Source organism: Anolis carolinensis, chromosome 4, assembly GCF_035594765.1.
Source record: "Anolis carolinensis isolate JA03-04 chromosome 4, rAnoCar3.1.pri, whole genome shotgun sequence".
NCBI classification, from domain to species: domain Eukaryota; kingdom Metazoa; phylum Chordata; class Lepidosauria; order Squamata; family Dactyloidae; genus Anolis; species Anolis carolinensis.
In genome coordinates, this window is record NC_085844.1 from 98285923 (window position 1) to 98310124 (window position 24202).

The following is a 24202-nucleotide window of genomic DNA, read 5'->3' on the forward strand; positions in this document are numbered from 1 at the left end:
ATGGAAATAAGAGGATTCTCTCTTCTAATTATTGGTCTTGAATAGTTCTGGTGATCTCAACAGTAAAATTCCAGACTAAATCTGTGAACTTCAGAAGGATTAAAAAATCCACAGGTTGATGTGCAGCACATTTCTCCAACTGTGCCATTATGTAGTCTTCCTAAAGCTGTTTTTAAATGTAATGTGAAGATATTTTTTATAATCCTTATCATTCAGAAATCATGAAATTTATTAAAGTCTGAAGTGAGGTGTTTTTCCTTGTAGCTATTTGTACCTCGTGTCCAAACTTGTGTTTAAAACCTATGATTTGTTCTACTGAAAGTTTTAAAAGTGATGAACAATAATAAAACACCCTAACTGTATACCAAAGAAATTATTTAAAATGAAAAAAGAAAAGTTTTTTAAATAGCAGAAATAACACAAGCACAAAGACAACAATCTATAAAGTATTAGTCAACAAAATGAATTATAAAGATTAAAAGAATACAGTGAAAGCCTTGACAAATGAGTAAGTTGGAAAGCACTATTATGCACCTAGTCATCCCCCTTATTGCCACCCAGCTTTTTTAAAAGCAGGACTATACAGAAAAAGTAAGAAGATGCCATATCATGCTACCAGGATCACATAATGAGACAACAGCCTCATGTCCTTTAAAAAAGAAAAATTACTTGTAACTTAGTTGAAAGTTCCACATTATGAGATCCAATGTAATGTTACTTTTCCCTGATAATATTACAAACTGATGAACACAGAATATAATAAAAATAATAATAATAATAATAATAATAATAATAATAATAATAATAATAATAATAACAATACGTAATAATAACAATAATAATTTTATTTTTATACCCCGCCCCATCTCCCTGAAGGTACTCGGGGCAGCATTACATGGGGCCAAGCCTGAACATCAACAATATAAAAACAAAGCAATAAAACAAATGAATCAACAACAATAAAACAATAAAACAGGTCATAAAATCACATATAAATATAATGATAAAATCTAGGGTTGGCATCTTTGTAGACTGGCTAGATTGCTGTTAAGGACCGCCAGCTATCATTTTAGATGCTATAAGCCTTTCCTTGCATTTTCTCACATACATGATATAATGTTCAACCCACCTTTAAAAAGATTCTCCATCCATCAGTCCTTAAAATGAGGAAATTCTTTTCCTAGACAATTTGCACCTTACCCTCTTATGCATTAGAATTTACAGCCTATCTACCCAGTATACTCAAGGATGATTTGCCTGTCTTTTTGCAGTGAAATTCTGCTGTTATAATGCATGATTCATGACAAAAGATAAAACAGAAGGTCAGAAGGGTCATTCAGAATGAAAATATTGTTTTGTATCTGAGACAGCTTCCACATATATTTAGAATTAATGATAACAATAAATTTGCAGAAAAAAACCCCAGGAGATTCAAAAACTGACATTGCTTGGTTTCAAGAGAATATGAGTATAGAGCACGTGATATAACAACCTTAAAAAAAAGAAAGAAACAAAGCACTTCAGACTTCGGATTGTCCATCAAGAGTCAGCACTTGGACAGCAGACTAAGCAAGCACAGAAGCCATTTGGCCACAGTCACCTCCATTAGGGGAGGCTATTAAAATTTCTTTATTTAACTCTATTCATTTGTAAATGGGCTTTTAGAAATACAGATCAAGCTATGCAAATATATAATCTTTTGTTCTTTTTCTGGGGATAGATTTCCTGTTTTGCAAAATAAAAGCATTTTCAATTAAATTTACAGAACATTTTTAAACAGTAGTTGTGAAAGATCAGTTACCATATTCATATTAATCCAATAATATGATTACATGCTGCAATCTTAGAGTCAACACAAATCAATGGGATTACGAAAGTCATAGTCACAGTTTCTGCACACAATATTTATGAACTAACACGGGCTTGAGGAATATAGTCGTATATGAGCTCTTAAGTATACAAGAGAATATAAAACTGGAAAATACTTCTCTGGATAAGAGATCCTTAGAAAACCTGTCATATTATTAGAAATATTATACATTGATCGAAAAGATGTTGGGTTTTCTATTGCCATACTGAATTGGTAATTTATCTTCATGCTTTATAACAGTCAGTTTGAAATTATATGTACAATTCCGTATCTCCCTTATTATTAAAAAAATGATATTAAATCTTTCAGTTTGAAGAGCGAGAAGTTTTCTGCAGAGGATTTCACACCATTCAGACACAGAATATTTACAGAAGTAGAAAAACTACTCCATGCATAACTATATTACAGAGGAATTAAGGAATCCAAAATGAAAAGGTCAAAATTACTCTGTCTTCAGAAAAACGCATTTAGACTGCAATTTTAAATTAACTTTCCTGGGAGTGAGACTTGCTGAATAAAGATGTAAGATTGGATTGTTAGATGATCAAATTTATAATACTTGCTGAATAAAGATGTAAGATTACATTGTTAGATGATCAAGTTTATAAGGCAGAATCGAAGTACATGAAATACTGAACAGAAAAAAATGACAGTCAACCAATGCCTTGTGCACCTTCATGAAGATCTAGTGTGGCATAAGCTAGAGAATTACAGTAACTTCAATAGCCCAACAGCTATATCCACCTGAAATTTCAATAATTTGTATTATTCCTCTTCTAATGACCACACACAATATCTTTCAGTTTATTTCCTCTTTGTCCTTCCTGCATACCCTAAAGGTATGCAGGCATTATTACCACAATCACAAGCATATCTAAATACAAGCAGCTTTTTAAATACTGTTACTGCTTCGAAGCACTGGAATGTATTTCACATATGGCCTTTTGCAGCTAAGATGAATATTTTATTTATTAGGAAATCTGTGAAAATATTTATGGAGTTTGCTGAATTGGAATTGCTTTCAATTATTATGTTATATTTTCTTCACATTTTAAGTTCTTTAAATATGATTTTAATTTACCATTGTTTATTATCATGTAGACTACTTTGAGCTTAGAAAAGTGATGTTGAAAACAATAAGTAATGATAGTATAAGATACTGCCTTGATCAAACAAAAGGTTGAACAGAGAAGAGACAGTGTCAGGAAAAAAGGACTTTAATAGCATTGACCAATAACTTTGTTAGATGGGACATTTTATTTTTGACACTGTGGCATTTTTTTTGTTGCTGCTGTTGTTTGATTTTTTATTTGTATTGACCCTAAAGTGAACTATCACAGGGTTTTCTTAGCATACTGATGGCACTAGATCTTGAAATTTCAGACAACCTCTTCTGACATTTGTTAAATAGCATGGGAGAGACCACAGGCCAATGACCAATATTTCAGGATTGTCCCCTCCAGGAAAGAGTGAAGTTAGTTTAAATAAACAATGCCTCCAAATCCCATCACATCAGGTGAGCCGAAAGCATGCAATGAACAATGATATCAAAAGCTGCTGAGAAGTCCAGCAGAACCAAGAGGAACACATTCCTGCTGTCCAGTCGCTGGCACCAAGATGATCAAAACTGCTTTTCTCCCACAGCTAGGCCTGAAACCCTTCTGAAATGGACCTAGTAATTCATCTAATCCAGAAACCATGGGAGCTAAATGGTCTCCACACTGACAAATTATTAGATGTCTCTACATAAGTTGAATCCCAGCTAGAGCAAAATCTACCCAAACAAATCTGAATCAGATGTGTTAGTATTTGTAGGACTTATATATTTGTATTTTTGTGGGAGGATGTGTTTCTTGTTTATGCTTAGTAGCTCTAGACCTCACTTGTACTTGGTTCCCAAAGAGGTCAAACATTTATCTTTTTGTAGTGGAAGTCAGAGAAGACTTTCAAATCTTTATTGCAACCTACTCCATAATTTTATCATGACTGCTAGTAAATTAGTGCTAATATATTTGCTACAGCAAGTAATTTTCAGTACCTGGTCTTGAGATTTCTTTTTCTTCTTCTTTTTGCCCCAGCATCCTGAACTTTCTGCATCTTTTCCATTGGCATCACCACAAAGTAAACCATCAAGTTCATCGGTCCCCATTTGCTGTCCCTGAGATGTTTCTGCAGCGAGTCTGTATGAGAGGTTCCTTAAAATGCACACACAGTTTTCAACGGTCTAAAAGGAAAGGCAAAAACAAGTGACAGTTCCTTTTAAGAGTCATGTTTTCATTGAAAAAGTTAATAGACTTTTTATGTACTTTGAGTCTAAATTCTAAAATGGTCTATTTGCTCCCTACTGTGGCCAATCATCTTGTGCAGAACTCAGAAAATCTGATTCTAAAAATGGTCAGTTCATATGTCCATCATGGTGGTAGGGCAGTCCACACGAGAGATTTGTGCATAAACACATGCAACTTCCAAACCACTGATTTAAGCCTATAAAAATCTAACAACTCCATTTAAGCATGCAAAAGGGTAAAAAAGTTTCTGACTCAAAGAATGGAGCCTTTGTCAATATTTAATGTGATTACTAGTGCCGATCAAATTTCAGAAGACATCTACAAGCACTAATTACAAATTCAACACAGGGGAAAAGCTACTTATGTTATGGTCTTATGTTTATCTCCTGTGTGAATCCTTCTGGGATTTGTAATCAAGAAAACCCCATGAAACAGCCAAGTGTGTTTTAGGGAGTCATCCATCATGTAAGCTGCTTATTTCAACTACCTAAGCTCCTAAAATACTTTTATAGCAGTGAAAACAATAGTTTTGCAATTTAGTTAGTCTCTGAGATTGATGGAAAAATCACACAGAATACAGGAGAACCTCAAAGACAGCCTTTGCTCTTTTACAAGAAAATCATGATGAAATATAGAAATCGGCTTCAAGAAAAAACTGACAAACTTCTTTAAAATGGGGTTGCCTTTCCTTGTGTTCATTTAAAGTGGGTAGGCTTTTAAAAAACAAATGGTAGGCCTGGCTAAATGAAACACTATCCTCAGGCTTCTAGGCAGGGAATAGGGATAGTAACTGTGATGGGATAGTGAGGGCCTTGCTCCAGCCATTGTCTATTTTATTGCACAACCTCAGATCAGATTTACCCCCAGTATTTTTAATCTCTCTGCACAAGCTTCATTTTTCATCCAACATGGCTACCTTTACTCTACCCCACGGAAACTAATCTCATGACAATCAGATAACCTCCTGTCTATCATATGCAGAGTTTCTAGGGCTTCATTTCATCCAATTTTTTTGACAGTAAGATTTTTGGAGCGAGAAAATGAGTTGCTATGCCTGGAGCTTCGTTGCCTGAAACATTATGGTTCAAAAACATGGGTCACTTACTGTGACATTTTTTGCCCCAAAGAAGTACAATAAACTTTTTTTTCCTGGCTGCAGCAGCTGGAATAGACCCATATTGTCTTCCTTCAGGGGACTTCTTTCTGTCTTTGCAACTATTATAATATGCATCTAATTTCTCCAAACAATCATGAAACAATGTGTGAGTTTATTCTTGTAAAACTGCTCTGCACATATAGTGAAACAACTCTTGAAATTAACCTGAAAATAGTTTAAGACACCTCAGTAGTGACTTATTTGCTTTTGTTGTGACAGCTGAGAAGAATGAGACTGTACATATAATTTTAATTAACAGATCTGTCACAGACTACCTTATGTATTCATGTATAAGTCTACATTATATATAAGTTGAGGGCAGATTTTAGATTTTGATACAATTCCATGTGGAAGTCGAGGGTCATCCTGTAGAGAAAAAAAGCTCCAGCATCACCTCAGGGAAACAATTGCCGTGGCTGTCACTGCCACTTTCATACCCAGGCATTTAAAAAGGCCTTTTGCCACTCTACTCAGAGAAGAGGGCGATTCCGTTTTTAAAAGATTTAACAGTGTACCTGAACTCTTAACAAAAAGTAACCACCGCCTTCTCTGAGTAGAGCAGCAAAAGATGAGAACTTGGTCCATCCTGTTAGAACCTAAAATAAACATCAATCTCTTCTGTTCCTTTGAGGGAAATGCCAAAGAACTGCTGCCACTGCCATTTTTTCACCCATTCATTTAAAAAAGCCACAGTGGAGAAAGTAGCAGTGACTGGTGCTTCTTTTAGCTTCTTCCAAGACAGATTAATGTTTTGAATTCAGTAGTTTCACTTTTTGATATGAGTTAAGGGACAGTATTTACACTGATCCATGGATAAGCTAACCCAGTTTTTCAACTAAAATGTCTAGATGTATATATGAGTTCATACAAGAATTGTTTGTAGTTTACTCTTTGTATTCATAAATAATTAAAACAAAGCTTGGGAAATTTGATCTCTGTCCAGCAGGATCAGGTTTCAGATTGGACTACTTCTGAAACAGCTTGTGATCATGGTCATCCACAAGCACAAGTGTCCAGGAATTCTGAGGTGACTTGTGATACCCTCACACAAGTAGGACAATGTACATTATGCTTTAAAAAACACCTATTCACACTGGCTGCTTTTGCCTACAATTTCACAAATCATTGTGAAATGGGTGGTGCACAGAAGCATATAAAACCAGCCATTCTCCCAACTCAGTGTACTGGTTGTCTTCCCAGAAGTCTGCATGGTTATTTTGAAGGCTCTTCGAAGTGAAACCAATCAGCAGCAAATAGGATGGCTCTTACCTAGGGTGAATGTTAAAGTTGTATGCTGCATGTTTCTGTGCAGAATATAATATTTCTGCACTGAAACATTCCTTCCTGTACAGAAAATCCTGCAATTCAAGATTCAGTTTGTGTAAAAAAAAAACAACAACACAAGGTTGATTTATATAGACAGCAACATTCCCCAGTAGAAAGAAAAACTTGAAATCTTGAATTATTATTTCCTGAGAAAATGTTGCCCAAAATAAATCCTGAATTACAAATAGCTTTTAAAAACTCTGTAGTTTTTGAATGTTTTGTTGCTACCAGGAAGAGAACTGCTGAAATTAGTTGATATTACCTTCAAGAAGAAACAGTGAAGAATTACACCCCTAGCACATAGTTTTATTAGCTAGTGGTATATGACCACACTGATAAATGTTCCAGTTTGGCCTAATTTGTTTTTAGATGCTTAAGTAAGATTAGTTTAAGGTAAGAGAAGAGAATAGTGACCTCTGTTTTAACAGAAGTGGAAAAAATCTTTGCATAGAATTATTGTTTATACAAACCATGAAGATATTTAGTACTTTACAACAATAATATTTTAGCAGAGAATGTTATACTGACATTTAAAATTCAGCTTTTTTCCTGTCAGCTGCAGCTAAATTTCTAAGCTTTAAAAATTAACAAAATCATTTTGAAACAAAAGATTCTGATGATTAACATTTGATATTATTCCAATTTTGCTGCACATGTTTACATCAAAGGAAATAGAAATATTTAGTTACGTTAAAGAAAGTTTCAATTTAGTTGTCCAAAGCGAAAAGTCACCCCACCATATGTGTCACCATTGCCACTCCCAGCCGGACACAGAGCTCCAAGCTCCTGGTTGCTGGGGGGCATCCATTCTGACATCAGCAGAGGTGCCCATGTGACCTGGTTGCATAGTCATCTCTGCCGATGTTAGAAGAGGGCACCTGTGACAGCCTGGTGCTCACATGGAGTTGTAGCAGCAGCGGTGGTGATATGATCCTGATCCATCTCCTTTTCCCTGATTGATGAATGTATGAAGAATGATGGTGCTGGCATTCCACGTGGACAGTGGAATGGTCTGAACTGGACCTGATCCAACTGTCCAGACTGTAGGATATTCTGAAGTATCCTTTGACTCTGCTGAAGCAGGGCAAAGCTAGTTTAACCCTCTAAAATCTCTGATATGTATCAGAGGTAGTATGAGGATAGCCAGAAGTCAATTCACGGTGAGTCTGGATTTTCTTGCCTGACTGTGCAGACTCACCCTGTCTAATATTCTTCCCTGTTACTCTCAACCCTCTAACTTCATCTGTGAGGTATGTGTCGTGTTTTCTTATGAGAAAAAGAAAACTTTAATTTAAAATGATTATCTATAAAGGAATCTTTAAAGGAAAGCTAGAAAGGTTTAAAAATACCCACATTTCCCTATTTTTGATGGCATATGAAGTAACAGTCCGGATTTCATTGATCAAAACAACTTCAGAAAACTCAATTCTCAGGGATTTCAATCCTTCTTTTGTTTTGGTAGGTAATTCAAGATACTTTGAATCAAAGCACTAATTTGGCTTCTATGCAGCTAATGAAGCTAAAACACCTTTACTTTCTTCACTGCTGGAGACAGGAAAAAAGGAAATGTTTCTTGGTGCAGATGAAACAGGCTCATTTCATTTTTATTCTGACTGCAGGATTGTTTTAATGTCCACTATTTGAGGGTTGATTATTCTCTTAGTTTAATCTGAAAAAGCACCTATTACTGAGGCATGCATATATAATTTCACAGAAGGAAGAATATTCTATTGAGGACATGCTGTCTTTCTCCAGTAAAGAAAGGTAAGTTTTGTTCTTCCTTGAAATGTGAAAAGTTGAAAAGGAACAAAGAACAGAACAAACATGAATATAAAATGTAAAAGGAAATGCTAGTAATTTCATCTAATGTTTCTACTTGTTTGGTTCAAAAGATGAAAAGTACAAATATCTCCATATGCAGCTTCTATAGATAAAGTAGCATCTTTATATCTCTGAGTTAAGCCCTTTCTTCTTGATGCCCAACAATGAAATGAATCGTCAATATAAAAGTTCTTGCTTAACGCTTGCCAGAACTATGTTAACTATGGCAAGTCCTGTTAGTAACATAAACATAATAATGTATCATGGGGAGCTAAATATAATGTCTCAACCTCCCTATGCGCACACGGGTAGGGATGTAATACTTCACAAATTTCCTTCTTGAAGGAAGCAATGACTAATTTTAGCAACTGTTGTTGGTTTTTAGCAGCAACATCTGGGTGGCTGCGTTATATCCATTCCTGCTATGAAGTGAACTGGAGAGAAGATTAGATCCATAAAGTACAGAGTTAATAAAGATCTGTATTTTTAACCTAAACACCCAGTCCTTCACATTTGCTATGATTAGAGGCATAGAGCCTCGGGGAAGTGAAAAACTCTGAATAAATAACTTTCTGTTGTTTTTTTTACATTAGAGAACAACTCTATAGAAATCTCTAGGCCCTTCAGCACGATTCTATGGTTAACTTCTACTGGAAGCTGACCACAGAATCACACTGGAGGACCTTCTTTGTGACTGGAGAAAGTTGACCATAGAATCATCCTAGAGGACCTAGAAATTCATAAAGAGAATATTTTTAATTAAATTCATGAACAATCACATCTGCAAAGCCAAAGCTTTGAATGTGGAGGGCCAATTGTAGCAGTATACAAGTCTGCAAGATGTGCCTCCATAATGATGTGCATCCACTGGTGTCTTGTGCTTATTTATACATAACTCTGTATCTGTATATAGTAAGGTGACAAACCTTGCTATCAATTTCACTGCTTCCTAGAGCAGACTGAATCACGTACAGTAATGCATCAGTAAGTCCATCACACTCTCGCATTCTTCTGCGGGCTTCTTCTCCAGCAGAGCTGACATTCCTATAAGAAAACGAGAGTGGTCAATCTTTTGGAATTTTGCTCTTCACTGCTGGTAACAGACATCCAAAAGGTTTTTTTTAACCAATAAAGCTCATTGGCTCTTGCTGAAAATAATCCAAAAGTCATGATCTCAGAGAAGTTTTTAATATGAGCTAATTAACATAATAGTTTTGGGAATTTGAAATATAAATGTTTGCACTCTTCTACAAGACTTCACGATATAAAGTACCATGTAAAACTGAAAATTTTCAAGCATTGTGACCGTTATTTTCAATTGTTCTACTTTAGCCATTTCCCAAGAAGTCTGTAACATATCAGAAATTATCCACCTGAAGGTGCTTTAGCTTTTAGTACTTCATGATGTTGAAACTAATATACTTTGTTACTAGATAGTGACCTTGATTTTATATATATTTATCATTATATTTAACAAAACTGAGATTTATACACAATCACTTTAAAATATGCAAGTGTTCAAGTCAAGAAAAATTACATAGAAATTGACAACAGAGAAAAAAATGTATTAAACACAAATGGCAACATTATCCCTTCAGGTTTCACTAACTTATCACAATAAAATACTAACTAGAAAATATTTCTGAACTTCTCTGTTCAGCTCTATTTCATACCATTAGGATTTTCAATGGCATGAAAAGATAATATCAACTTATAAAGTGAAAATTTCAGTGGGCTGCTTTCTTCTGCTGCGTCGCAAGTTGTAAGTTCCCAAATCATTTGGTATTGAGTAAACTGAGTATTATTAGTCATGATATTTACAATAGCAAAGACATTCCATATCTTTAAATGCACAGGTATTGATGTTTTTTAATATATAGAATGTAACTATAGAAACTACTATGATTTTGAATTCTTGATCTTTCAGTCAAATGGGCCATAAAAGTAATTCCTTCAATTTATTCAACCATTCAGTCTTTTAGTTTAAAAAAAAAACCCAGTTTATTTATTTATTTTGTATCAAAAGCATTGCATAAATTACTATAAAACTGATAAAAACAGAAGGAGCACAAATGGTTAAATATCTTTTGACCGAAAACGGGCAACAGCAACCACATTGTCTGTAGCCTCAAACAATTCTTCCTCTGTATAGGAGGCAGGACACTGCGGACAAGCATACAGATGCGGAGTTGTCTGCTCTGCTCCACAGTCACACAAGGTGGAAGATTCTTTTAGGTAGTGCCATTTTGCCATGTTGTCTTTTGATCTGCCATCTCCACCTCTGAGTCTGTTCAGGGACTTCCAAGTTGCCCATTCATGTTTTGCCCCTGGAGGCAGACCCTCATGGGAGGCCACCCAATTGGGATTTCCTGGTTTAGCTGCCCAGAGGGATACTCTTGCTGTTGTTGGGGGAAAGTTAAGAGGAGTGATGGTTCTCATGAAGCTTTTTCTTGATTTGAGTCTACTGGGAGGAGGCTGATAGACATGCAGTGGATGGCTTTCACAGTGTTCAACCTTATTTCTCTCACATTTAGCAGCAACTTTCCATTGCATATTGTGGGGGGGGGGGGCAATGCCAGCTAGCTCGTAGAGTTTATCAACCAGTGTAGGTTTGACACATCCACACGGAAAGAGCCTCCTTGAAGACTGAGTAAATACAGTTGGGTGTCCCCTGGGCAACGTTTCTTGTAAACGGCTAATCTTTCCAACCCAAAAGCATTGCTTTTAAACATTTTAAATCGGATGAGTGTTTTTTCCCCTCCACAAGTGGATGAACACCAAAGGTCATTATCAAGACCATTGCTAATGATTATGTCTATTAATATAGAAGGTTTGTCACTTGCTAAGGAAGAGCTACTGGTCAAAATGTCTGAGGACATTTCATGTGACATCTTATGTATACAGAAAGCACACAGAGACATCACAATGAGAAGACGAAAAAACAAACAAACAAACCCAGTGCAGTTATCCCACCTGATCAAGAATCTAGCAGCAAGTGGCTTTTGTACTGCCTTGCATGTCCAAGCTACCAACATGTGTCTTGTAAGTCAAACACATCCAATACATCAACATTCTTCTCTACCCAAATAAAACAATATTTTGGAGCAATATAAACATACTGTTCGTTAAGTTGACTTAATTTGCTCATTATGCCAAACTTTTAGGTAGGGATTATGTATCAATATAATTTAGTAATATTAATGCTCTCTAATTGAAAAGATTTCTGGGGTTTTCTGAAAAAGTAAACAGCCCACAAGATTACTTTTCAGAAAACCCCAGAAATCTTTTCAAGATGGGATAACAGCTTCTTCTCAAACAAATTGAGAGAGGGGATCCACAACTCATTAGATATATAGTGCTGAAAAAGAGTTCTGTGGATGTCCCGAGTTGCACAAAAGAGAAGAGCAAATCATCTGAGAGCAAATCAAGCTTGAACACTACAAAGAAGCCCACGGAAGTCCCCTATATATAGGGTTGATATAGGTCAGAGCTGATTTGATACCACTTAACAACAACAACGTTCTCATCGACAGCCTTCAATGCTTTCCTCCCTATAAGTACAATCAAAAAGAGCATATTCAAACATGCAATTTAGAAATGGGCTGAGTGGAGGTGGAAGTTAGAATTTTTTTCTATAGTCACAAAGAATAGAGGTGAGCAAAAGAGACTAATTACTTAATGCTACATTTCCAGATTCCCAATGTGTTTTTATGGACCTGGGTGGCCATAATGTGTTTGTGTATGTGGATAAAAAGATAATAGTTTTTAGATCGGATAAAAGTCCTTTTCTTCCTCTAAGTATCTTACTTTGATGATTGTGAAGAACTGGAAGCTAAGTGAGAAGAAGGAAGATCAATAGAGACCCAAATTTGGTCTTCTGTTTTCTTGAAGTTTGCACAATTAAGCTCAACATTAGTTTTTTTGCCTCAGGCGAAAGACCTGACAGTGCCCTACTACAAATATACAAGTTGACTACACTTGCAGCTGCATTTTCCTCCAACACCTGAAGACAGGGATGCAGGTCAGGCTGTGTAGCATGCAGCTATCTCTCTCTCAGCACCTTACTTCTGTCTCCCAGCACCTACTATTTAAGGGAAGTGCTTCAACATGCCTCACATTAGGAGAGAAGCAAGTATCATAGTAGACACTATAACAAATCTCTGGGGTGGGGATATCACACTATCACCAAACTGGAGATTCTCTCTTTAACAATTTGGTACCGTGTTTCTCCGAAAATAAGACAGTGTCTTATATTAATTTTTGCTCCCAAAGATGCTCTAGGTCTTATTTTCAGGGGATGTCTTATTTTTCTATGAAGAAGACTTCACATTTATTGTTGAACAAAAAAAGAACATTAATTATATACTGTACAGTAGTTGTCATCATAAACCAGCATAACCAGACAAACTGAATCCTATCAAGAATTTATTGTTACTACCAATATTTCCATGTACAACACTTTATGGTACATCCTGCATGCTCTGGTGTTGTGTTCGGTGGGCATGCTTCCAAACAATAACGTTGCTAGGTCTTACTTTCAGGGGAGGCCTTATATTTAGCAATTCAGCAAAACCTCTACTAGGTCTTATTTTCTGGGGATGTCTTATTTTAGGGGAAACAGGGTATGTATCAAATAGATTTTGATGCCAACTGGTAAGACAGTAAACAGAGCAGCAATGACTGGGGCCAGGATTTGTTTCTGGAGAGGAAACTTCTACAAACTAGGCTTTGATTGTCTATCTGCTCCATGAATTATAGTTGGTTGAATCTAAACTTCTTGAAATTAGACAGAAAGAAGAATTTTTCAAACAATGTTATGATGGTGTCATATTTTTTCTCCCCCCCCCCCAAGTAATGATTACATTTATTCTATATGGCCTTTTTACTGGGAAAAGTGATTTACTGGTAAGATGAGGCGCATTAGACAGATTGAAAGTCATAGGTTTTGTTCCAATTCTTTCCAACTTTATACAGAGTTATAATAAATCAACAAGGGAAGGTGGTATAAATAGTCTCTGATCAAACCAGGCAATTGACAGAACATTTGTTTGTGATAAACACAATGTACATCAGTGGTTCCCAAACTTATTTGGCCTACCGCCCCCTTTCCAGGGGAGGTATACAGAGGCTCTTGGGAAGAGGCCCCGGCCCCGGCCCTAGACCCGCTCTTTAGTCCTAAAAGGCCTCTCAGGAGAGGTATAGAGGCTCAGCTCTGTCTCGGGCTCTTGGAAGGAGGCCCCGCCCCCTTCCCTAGCTCCGCCCTCTGTGTCCCAACAAGCGCCTCAGGAGAGATATAGATTCTCAGGCCTATCTCAGGCTCTTGGGAAGAAGCCACGCCCACTCCTCTAGCTCCGCCCCATGTGTCCTAACAAGCGCCTCAGGGGCTCAGCCCTGTCTCTGGCACTTGGGAAGAGGCCCCGCCCCTCCCCTGGCCCCACCCCCATCTCCTAATAGGTGCCATCACCGCCCCCTGGATTGCTGCAGCACCCACCAGGGGGCAGTAGCACCCACTTTGGGAATCACTGATGTACATAGTTCTCCAAACTAAAATCAGAAAGAACATGGATAAAATCTGGAGTTTTAATCAATCACTGTTACTGCAACATATAACATTTGAACTTTGGTTATTATAGGTAGAGGTAAAGGTTTCCCCTGACGTTAAGTCCAGTCGTGTCTGACTCTGGGGGTTGGTGCTCATCTCCATTTCTAAGTCAAAGAGCCGGTGTTGTCCATAGACACCTCCAAGGTCATGTGGCCGGCATGACTGCGTGGAGCGCTGTTACCTTCCCGCTGGAGTGGTACCTTTTGAAATATTCACATTTGCATGTTTTTGAACTGCTAGGTTGGCAGAAGCTGGAGCTAACAGCGGGTGCTCACTCCGCTCCCCGGATTCGAACCTGCGACCTTTCGGTCTGCAAGTTCAGCAACTCAGCACTTTAACATTCTGTGCCACCGAGAGCTCCAGTTAGTATATGCTTAGATTAAAAAAATACCGGAAAAAACCCCACACTTCAGCACTCAAAACAAAAAATTATGGGCATTACTCAATCACATGTGTGGATATAATTTAAATCACATTAATTTTGATTAGAAGTTAAAGAGACATGCTTAAATCTCTTCCATTAAAATAAGTGAAGTTTAATAGAATTTAGGTCTAGTATACTCAAGTGACTGAGTGTTGATAGATATTCTAACCATTGAAATGAAGGTGTTGTGTTTTGACAGCATAGGTTTTTAAAATGATATTACTAAATTACTAAATATCTTTTTCTATTATTTGATTACTCTTTGGGAAAAAAGGAAATCCAACAAATGTGATGTAAGTAAACCTAAAAATGCCTTAATGACATTTTTTTCAGGACATTTCCAATCTAGCATAATTCAGCAGTTTTGATTGCCTTTCACTACAATAGCAACTTGATTGCCAAAGTATGTGTTATTTAATCATGCTAGATTTCAGCTTATCAGTCAATATTGAGACTTCAATATTGTAAGTTGCAATTATCCCTATAAGGCACAATCAAGTAAATTGGCTTATTTAAATATCTGGACCTTTTGTGAATTGGAAGAAGGACAAATGACAGTTCTTAGAGAATTTGGGAGCCTTTATTAACACATGCCCTCTATAAATGTATGACCTGTATACTTTGTGAATTTCCACATTAACAAGGCAAGGTAAGAAGAACAATGAAGGGAGAACAATAATGGGACTCTAATCCACACAAGAAATCATTTTAAATTCATGACTTCAACTTGGGGGGAAACACTATGCAGCATGATTTAATATAGCTACTTATGTTGTTGTATGTTTTCTGGGCTGTATGGCCATATTCTAGAAGTATTTTCTCCTGACGTTTCGTATCTATGGCAGGCATCCTCAGAGGTTGTGAGGTATGGTAGTTTCTCCATACCTCACAACCTCTGAGGATGCCTGCCATAGATGTGGACAAAACGACAGGAGAGAATACTTCTAGAACATGGCCATACAGCCCGGAAAACATACAACAACCCTGTGATCCCGGCCATGACAGCCTTCGACATAGCTACTTATGTTTGCTTGCATTTCCACTTTGATGCCATAACTCCCAGCAGCTGTGATTCCAGCACTCTTTCCCTTCTTCCATGGGTATCACAAGGCAGGCAGTGCTGAGTATGCTGTCACAACTACCATAGTTCTAGAAGTGTGGCAACCTAGAAGTGCCCTTCAATATGTATGGCTGGCTCACTCACTCATTCACTCACTCACTCACTCACATAGAGCATTTCCATGCAGGCATATGCAGAAGGAGATCCTTGGAGTTCAATGGGACTTACTCCCAGACAGATAAGTATACTTAAGATCCCATGCTAACACTCGCAATCAGGCCATACAGACCATATATTGCATGACACGTCTTTGGGATAATTTTTAAAGATCTTATTGAGGAAGTTTTTTTAATGGCAAATAATGAAGATCCTAAGGAGCCTGGGGTGGCTCAGTGTGTTAAAGCACTGAGCTGCTGAACTTGCAGACCAAAGGTCCCAGGTTCAAACCCAGGGAGCGGAGTGAGTGCCCGCTGTTAGCTCCAGCTTCTGCCAACTTAGCAGTTAAAAAACATGCAAATGTGAGTAGATCAATAGGTACCATTCCAGCGGAAAGGTAATGGCATTCCATGCAGTCATGCCGGCCACATGACCTTGGAGGTGTCTAGGGACAACGCCAGCTCTTCGGCTTAGAAATGGAGATGAACACCAACCCCCAGAGTCGGACACCACTGGACTTAACATCAGGGGAAACCTTTACCTTTACCTTAATTTATTTATTTTATTTACAGCATTTATATTCCGTCCTTCTCACCCCGAAGGGGACTCAGGGTGGATCACATTGCACACATAAAGGCAAACATTCAATGCCATGACACAGAACAGAGACAGAGACAAGACGCAGGTACCGTGCTGGCCTCGAACTCATGACCTCTTGGTCAGAGTGATTTGTTGATATATTGCAGCTGGCTTGCTTTCCAGCTTGCGCCACAGCCCGGTCCTTAATGAAGACTTGTTACTAAAGCCACAGCTTCAGATTGCCTTAACTCACAAAGGCAAATCCCAGAGCTGGTAAAAACATGGGAAAGCAGGGGAAATTGTCTGCTTGTATGTAGTATAGCCTTCTTTGGCATTATATCTTTAAAGAAGATTGAGAACTTATTACCCTTAATCACACAGGGTCACCTCCTCCCACTTCAATCATCCACTTAGATTTTTATACAGTAGCGTCTCACTTATCCAAGCCTCGCTTATCCAAGCTTCTGGATTATCCAAGTCATTTTTGTAGTCAATGTTTTCAACATATCGTGATATTTTGGTGCTAAATTAGTAAATACAGTAATTACAACATAACGTTACTGTGTATTGAACTACTTTTTCTGTCAAATTTGTTGTATAACATGATGTTTTGGTGCTTAATTTGTAAAATCATAATCTAATTTGATGTTTCATAGGCTTTTCCTTAATCCCTCCTTATTATCCAAGATATTCGCTTATCCAAGCTTCTGCCGGCCCGTTTAGCTTGGATAAGTGAGACTCTACTGTATATTGTATCAGAAGTGAAACCGAGGGTACCATTGTAATGTATTTAGAAACACAAAGTTTTAAAAAGTTAAAAATAACGTTAAAACAAAATTTCTCCTCCACTCAAAGAAGACCCAAGACACCGTTCTTTTTTTTTTGCTTAGTTTTTTTATTGAGTATTGGGAATACATTAAAAAAGAGAGAAGGAGATAAAAGAAGAAGAAAAAGAAAAAAAAGAAAAGAAAAAACGAACGAGGTCAACAAACAAACCCACATTATGTTCCATTTAGCATACATAGTAGTCCATCTGTGCTTATTTTCCTTTACATTGAAAGTAGGAGAACATAAGTGGAACAGGAAAGTAGGAAAATAAGATGAGGGTGAAGCCCTGTATATATACAACAACAAGGCAAAACAAACCTAAACAAGGCAAAACAAACCTAAACAGAGCAGAGGAAGAAAAAAGAAAAAAAAAAGAAAAGAAACATTTATCCCACCAAAGTGGGAGGGAAGAATTGTCCGCTTCCGATCTTTTGCATCGAGGTTTAAAAAAAAAGAAGAATAAAGACCAAATGTTCATCTGAAGATGTACGTGTCTTGTCTTTAACACCTCCGCCCAATTAGTCATATTAATCTTGTTTTTGGAAATTTGGGTTTCTTCTTTTGTTATTTAATATGTTTTTTCAGTAGAGTCCAGTCAGCTGATTTTTTTGGTATTCCTTGATTCCTTTTGAGGTATTGTGTTAAAATGTCCATATTCATAATGTCTAGCAATTTCAAAAGCCAGTCTTCTATCTGGGGTATTTCTTTCAGTTTCCAGTTTTTGGCATAGATCATTCTAGCTGCTGTCACCATATAATTGAATAGTATGTCTTTGCTTAGATCCATTTCAAAATCTGGCATTCCTAAAAGAAAGTATTCTGGTTTCATTTGGAATTTTATTCCTAATATTTCCTGAATTTTCCCATGAATTTTTGTCCAAAACTTTTTTGCAATTTTACAAGACCACCACATATGGAAAAAGGATCCCTCCTGAGTTTCGCACTTCCAGCAGTTGTTTTGTAGGTTTTTATAACATCTTGCCAATTTTTGTGGTGTGAGGTACCAGCGATACATCATTTTATACCAGTTTTCTTTTATTTCATATGCATATGTGTACTTTAGTCTTTTATTCCAATTTCTTTCCCAATCCTCCATTTTTATTGGATGACCTATGTTGGAGGCCCATTTAGTCATACAGTCCTTTACCATTTCTGTTTCCGTCGACCATTCTAATAGTACTTTATATATCCTTGCCATTTCTTTCTTTTCTAAATGAATTATCTTGTCCCAAAAGGATTCTTTCTCCTTGAAGCCTATTATTTTGTCTTTGTTGAAAGATTCTTTAAGTTGCCTGTATTGGAACCAGGATACATTCTTAAATGTTTTATTTATTTCTTCTTGATTTTTTAGAGTATAATTACCGTTTACTTTTTGTAATACATCTTTGTACGTCGGCCATTTTTCCCAGGCTAGTTCTCTTCTTTGTATCGCTTCTAACGGTGATACCCATAGAGGTGTTTTCTGGTACATTCTATTTTTATATTTTTCCCACGTTTTGATGAGGGCTGACCTTATAAAGTGATTTCCAAAGCCCTTTTCAATTCTTTTCCTATCGTACCACAGGTACGAATGCCAGCCCCCTCTAAGGTCGAATCCCTCTAATGTCAAGATCTTCGTCTTCTTTAGGTTGGCCCAGTCCTTGATCCATACCATAGTAGAGGCTTCGTAATATAATTTTAAGTCGGGTAAGCCGAATCCTCCTCTTTTTTTCTCATCTGTTAAATTTAAAAGTTTTATTCTTGGCTTTTTGCCTTGCCAGATGAATTTGGCGAGGTCTTTGTTCCAGTTCTTGAATAGTTGTGGACTTCTTAATATTGGAATTGTTTGGAAAAGAAATAACATTTTGGGGAGTATGTTCATTTTGATAGTTGCTATTCTGCCCATTAGGGATAAATTTAGATATCTCCATTTTTCCATCTCCTTTTTTAATTCTTTCCATTTTGTTTCATAGTTGTTCTTCAACAGTTGGGCATTCTTCGCTGTTAGGGTTATCCCTAAGTACTTAATTTTGTTGGTAACCTGGAGGCCTGTTAGTTCTTTGATTTTTTCTTGACCTTTTTTGGAGACATTCTTAGTCAATATCATAGTCTTTTTTTTGTTTATCCGCAGCCCTGAGACCTTTCCATATTCTTCTATTTTTATCATCCATCTCTCTATATTCTCCTGTGGATTTTCTATAATACAAATCAGATCGTCAGCGAAGGCACGGACTTTAAATTCATCTTTTCTGATCTTCGTTCCTGTCAGGGTTTTGTCGTCTCTTATGTTGTTCAGAAGTGTCTCTAAGCATAATATAAATAGCAGGGGTGAGAGAGACACCGTTCTTAAGACAGACACCACTTCTGGGCGCCTTCATTTTTCTCAATCTCCTTATTCTAGAGGAGACCCAAGGCACCATTCTGAAGAATTACCATTCGTCCACATCACTGAAACAATTCAACATGGGCAAATCTGATAGATCTTGTCTCACATGTTCTTAAGTGCTTTCTCCCATTTCCAGGTGCATCAGGAACTCAGAAGATGGCTTCAGTTCCCCCTGTTTCTCCACACTTCTGATACAGTTCACTGATGAAACACCATGGATGACAGACGGAAGTCTATCTGCCTCTTATGATGGGCTCCATCGTACTTCGTCTATGAACTGTTTTAGAAGTGCATAAAAATGAGGGGGGGGGGCTCTCATGTGATGAAGTTCTAGGATGTGATGTCATAAATATGCCTTATGCCATTTCAACTCACTTTTTTGATCATGTGTACATCACAATTTTATTTTCAGCAACCTGGAAATGGTTCTCTCTGTTTCTGTGTCTATCTGTTTGTCTGCCTACATGACGTTAAAGATGGGTTTGGGAAATAGAGACCATGAGACTGCAGCTATGGGATACACATATCACTCACAATGCAGGTTCTTGGCCACATTTTAAAAATAAAATATTTGTTATTATTTGCCTTAAAATGCTGGGCAGGGAGTCGGTAAGTGAGGCTCATATAGCACTCCAAAGAACCCACTGTGGCCCACCATGAACCCAACAGCCATCTCCCAGCTATTACAGGATTTTTCCCCAAACCAAAAATGACTTCAAAACATGCTCAAGGCAAAATTGTCCTCTACAAAGAATAACGGAATTGCTTTTTCTGTCATTCTTCTGGGGAAGGTAGGCAGGGGCATGGTATTGGAGTGGCTCCCCATATCTGGCATGGAACTGTGTATCCCACAGATCTCTAGCATTTGTCTGCTTCTCTTTTAAGCAAAGCAGAACAGATTTTTTATCCATTACCAATTTGCTAATATGTATAATAAAGGCTAGAAACAATTATAGCATTGTAGAATTTAAAATTCAAAAATTCTTCCTGTAGACCATCAGATTTTAGGTAATGTTGTATTCAGCTGTCCAGCTTTGCATGATGCATCTGTATTAGATCCAATCTGCCAAAGTAAGAACATTTAACCTTTCCTGAGTAAACACTATTCTCATCATGATATCTGGAAAATCTAACAGGTACTTTGGAAGTGACAAATATGAAGGAATAAAAGAGGCATACAATTATTACATTGACAAATCTTAATCCCAGGTGAGACTGCATCTCTATATCCTTGAGCTTCTACACAAAGACCCATGAGGTAGAAAATCCTAAATTCACTGCTTCCTTGGCTTTCAGCCCATATCTAATACCAACAAAATAAATTCTGAAACCTGGTTTAAAAATTATTTTAATCTAAAAAGCCGAGCTAATCCAAAGGCTCCAATGTGTTAGTGATTTCATTTAGCTCTGTGCAAACTAGTTCTAATTTCGTAGATACAGGAACTGCCAGATTCCTATGCCAACTATATATGAAGTATATATTTTTGTAATAAATCTTGATTAGCCATGACCTAAAGAGGAGCACAATATAACAATTTTGTGATAACTCTAACAGTTGTTAAATACATCAAACTATCTTTCCCCTTTTTGTGCGAATGAATCATAAAAATCAATTTAAAGTTATAGTGTCTAACAGAGTACTTAACTGAACTTTTGTGGACCATGCACCCATCCACTTAAAATCTACCCCTGGCACTAAAAGGAAGGTGTTTGTTCAAGTTCATTTCCACCAAGTGACCAATGAAGGGTTTGTTTAGATTTGCCATATGAAGCTGATTCAAAAAACATTTTTCCAAACTGCAATATGTTGTAAACAGAAATAATTTAAATTCCTATTCATCAAAACTATAATGGAATCTATTCACACAGTTTATTCCTGATGTTTCACTTAGAAATAAGTAAGGGAATGGGGGGAGCCTCTGGTGGCTCAGTGTGTTAAAGCGCTGAGCTGCTGAACTTGCAGACCGAATGGTCCCAGGTTCAAACCTGAGTGAGCGCCCGCTGTTAGCTCCAGCTTCTGCCAACCTAGCAGTTTGAAAACATGCCAATGTGAGTAGATCAATAGGTACTGCTCCGGCGGGAAGGTAACGGCATTCCATGCAGTCATGTTGTCCACATGACCTTGGAGGTGTCAACGGACAACGCCGGCTCTTCAGGTTAGAAATGGAGATGAGCACTAACCCCCCAGAGTCGGATACGACTGGACTTAACGTCAGGGGAAACCTTTACCTTTACCTAAGGGAATGGGGAGAGAGGTAGAAACAAAGCAATACGATGGGGAAAGCACTATTTTCAAAGTGGTATGTGTCATTTATTAGCATACCAAATGTGTTTCAAATTCTCACATATTACAGAATCATAGAATAATAACGCTGGATGAGACCTAATGGGCCATCTAGTCCAACCCCCTGCCATGCAGGAAAAGCACAAACAAAGTACCCCTGACAGATAGCCATTTAGCCTCTGTTTTAATGCCTCCAAAGAAGGAGCCTCCACCACACTCTGAGGCAAACAGTTCCACCGTTGAACAGGTTTTACCATCAGGAGGCTCCACCTAATGTTCAGGTGGAATCTCCTTTCTTGTAATTTGAACCCATGGCTCTGCGTTCTAGTTTCCAGGGCAACAGAAAGCAAGCCTGCTCCCTCATCTTTGTGGCAACTTTTCAAATATTTAAACATGGTGATCATGTCTCCTCTCAACCTTTTCTTATGCAGGATAAACATCCCCAGCTCTTTTAAGTTGCTCCTCAAAGGGATTCATGGTGTACAGATCTTTGATCGCTTTGGTTACCCTCCTCTGGACACCTTCCAACTTGTCGATATCCCTCTTAAATTGTGGTGCCCAGTATTCCAGGCAAGGTCTAACCAAAGCAGAATAGAGGGGCACCAAGACTTCCTTTGATCTAGACACTATACTCTTTTTGATGCAGTGCAAAATCCAACTGGCTTTTAAAGCTGTTGCTTTAGACTGTTGGCTCATGTTCAACTTGTTGTCCACTAAGACTCCTAGATCTTTTTTGCATGGACTATTCTCAAGCCAGGTGTCATCCATCCTGTTTCTGTACATTTCCATTTTTCCGCCTAAGTGAAGTACCCTACATTTCTCCTTGTTGAAATTCATGTTGTTAGTTTTAGGCCAGCTATCTAATCTGTGAAGGTTGTTTTAAATTCTGATTCTGTCTTCTGGAGTATTAGCTATCCCTCCCAATTTGGTGTCATCTGCAAATTTGATAACCACACCCTATAAATGTTCATCCAAGTCATTAAAAATATTGAACAGAACTGGGCCCAGGACCAAACCCTGTGGCCAGTGCCAGCTTTAGGACAAATGAGGCCCTCTGCTAGTTAAGTTATGAGGCTCCTTCCTTGGGCCCTAAAGGAGGTCAGCCCAATAGGCTTACACTGCCTGTTTTGTGACAACACTCCCATAGACTGTCAACTCTATTATTATGTCTAGAATTGCTATGAAATAGAACACCTTCAAATTTAGAATTGCACCAAATAAGCAAAATCCATCATAATTTTTTTTTTGGGGGGAAGAAGATGGGCCGGAGGGGGGGGATAGGGTCCTCTGCTTAAGCACCCCTAAGCACAATGGTAACTTCGGCACTGCCTATGGCACCCCAGTAGTAGAATCATAGAGTTGGAAGAGACCTCACAGGCCATCCAGTCCAACCCCTGCCAAGAAGCAGGAAAATCACAAAGCACCCCCGACAGATGGCCATCCAACCTCTGCATAAAAGCCTCCAAAGAAGGAGCCTCTATCACAGTCCAGGGCAGAGAGTTCTACTCACAGCTCTCACAGTGAGGAAGTTCTTTCTAATATTCAGGTGGAATCTCCTTTCCTGTATTTTAAAGCCATTGTTTCGCATCCTAGTCTCCAGGGCAGCAGAAAACAAGCTTGCTCCCTCCTCCCACACTTTATCCTGGAAAGTAGTCACACTTTCCAGGATAAAGAGGAACCATTGGTGATCATCCTTTGGGTTCAGTTGCTTAACTAATTACAAATCTACCTAACAGTAGTATTGTTTAGCCCACCACTATTGTCTAGCCCTATAGTTTTGAAAAAAAAGAGAAAACTGACATATTGAGCTAAAAAGGGAAAGAAGAATATTATTTTCAGTTATGTTTAAAATTTTTGTATTTCTGCCTGGTTCAGTGGGCTTAAACCCCTGAGCAAATAATTAAAACTCAATTTATGATACAATATAATAAACTAAAACTTTTCCAGGGTTGTTGTTAATTTTCCGGGATGTATGGCCATGTTCCAGAAGTATTCTCTCCTGACGTTTCGCCCACATCTATGGTAGGCATCCTCAGAGATTGTGAGGTATAAAAGTCTCCCCTTCTTTGTACAGTAATGTTCTTTAGGCTTATTTCCTGATACAGTTCACATGGGCTTCGGGACCTGGCTGAAGCTTTCCTCTGCACTTTCACAAATATTCACTATATAATTTTTTATTATTAAAAATGTATGCTTGCAGAATTCAACATGTGATCAAAAATGTTTCCATTCTGCACTTAAGATTTACTCTAAAGGCACGTAATGTTTCCAGACTAATACGAAACAACTAGTTCATCACTTCATATATTAACAACTAGTCCATCAAACCAAGTATTTGAAGTAGCACATTTTAGCCCATTGTTCTTATCTGAAAAAGACAAACCAAATACTTTCAGCATTTCAATTACCTACATGCAGTTTATTTCTCTAATTACTCATAGTAT

General features: G+C 37.6%; 1 protein-coding gene and 1 long non-coding RNA gene across 12 annotated transcripts in view; one reads left to right on the plus strand and one right to left on the minus strand.

The window, feature by feature from the left end:
• The window catches only part of ctnnd2 (catenin delta 2), a 932891-nt gene that overhangs the window by 87640 nt on the left and 821049 nt on the right, over window positions 1-24202 (minus strand). For all 10 annotated transcript variants that reach the window (XM_062979377.1, XM_062979381.1, XM_062979376.1 and 7 more), the window contains 2 exons: window positions 9388-9505; window positions 3909-4094 (listed from right to left, as the gene is read on the minus strand). In XM_062979377.1, the coding sequence (XP_062835447.1) occupies window positions 3909-4094; window positions 9388-9505 (304 nt within the window). The remainder of the gene's footprint in view (window positions 1-3908; window positions 4095-9387; window positions 9506-24202) is intronic.
• On the plus strand, window positions 7426-8957 carry LOC134298621 (uncharacterized). Of its 2 annotated transcripts, none has more exons than XR_010005720.1 (3): window positions 7426-7698; window positions 8319-8404; window positions 8847-8957. It is a non-coding gene; the product is annotated as an uncharacterized LOC134298621 (long non-coding RNA). The 2 variants fall into 2 exon arrangements; XR_010005719.1 differs by having other exon boundaries at window positions 7436-7698; window positions 8333-8404.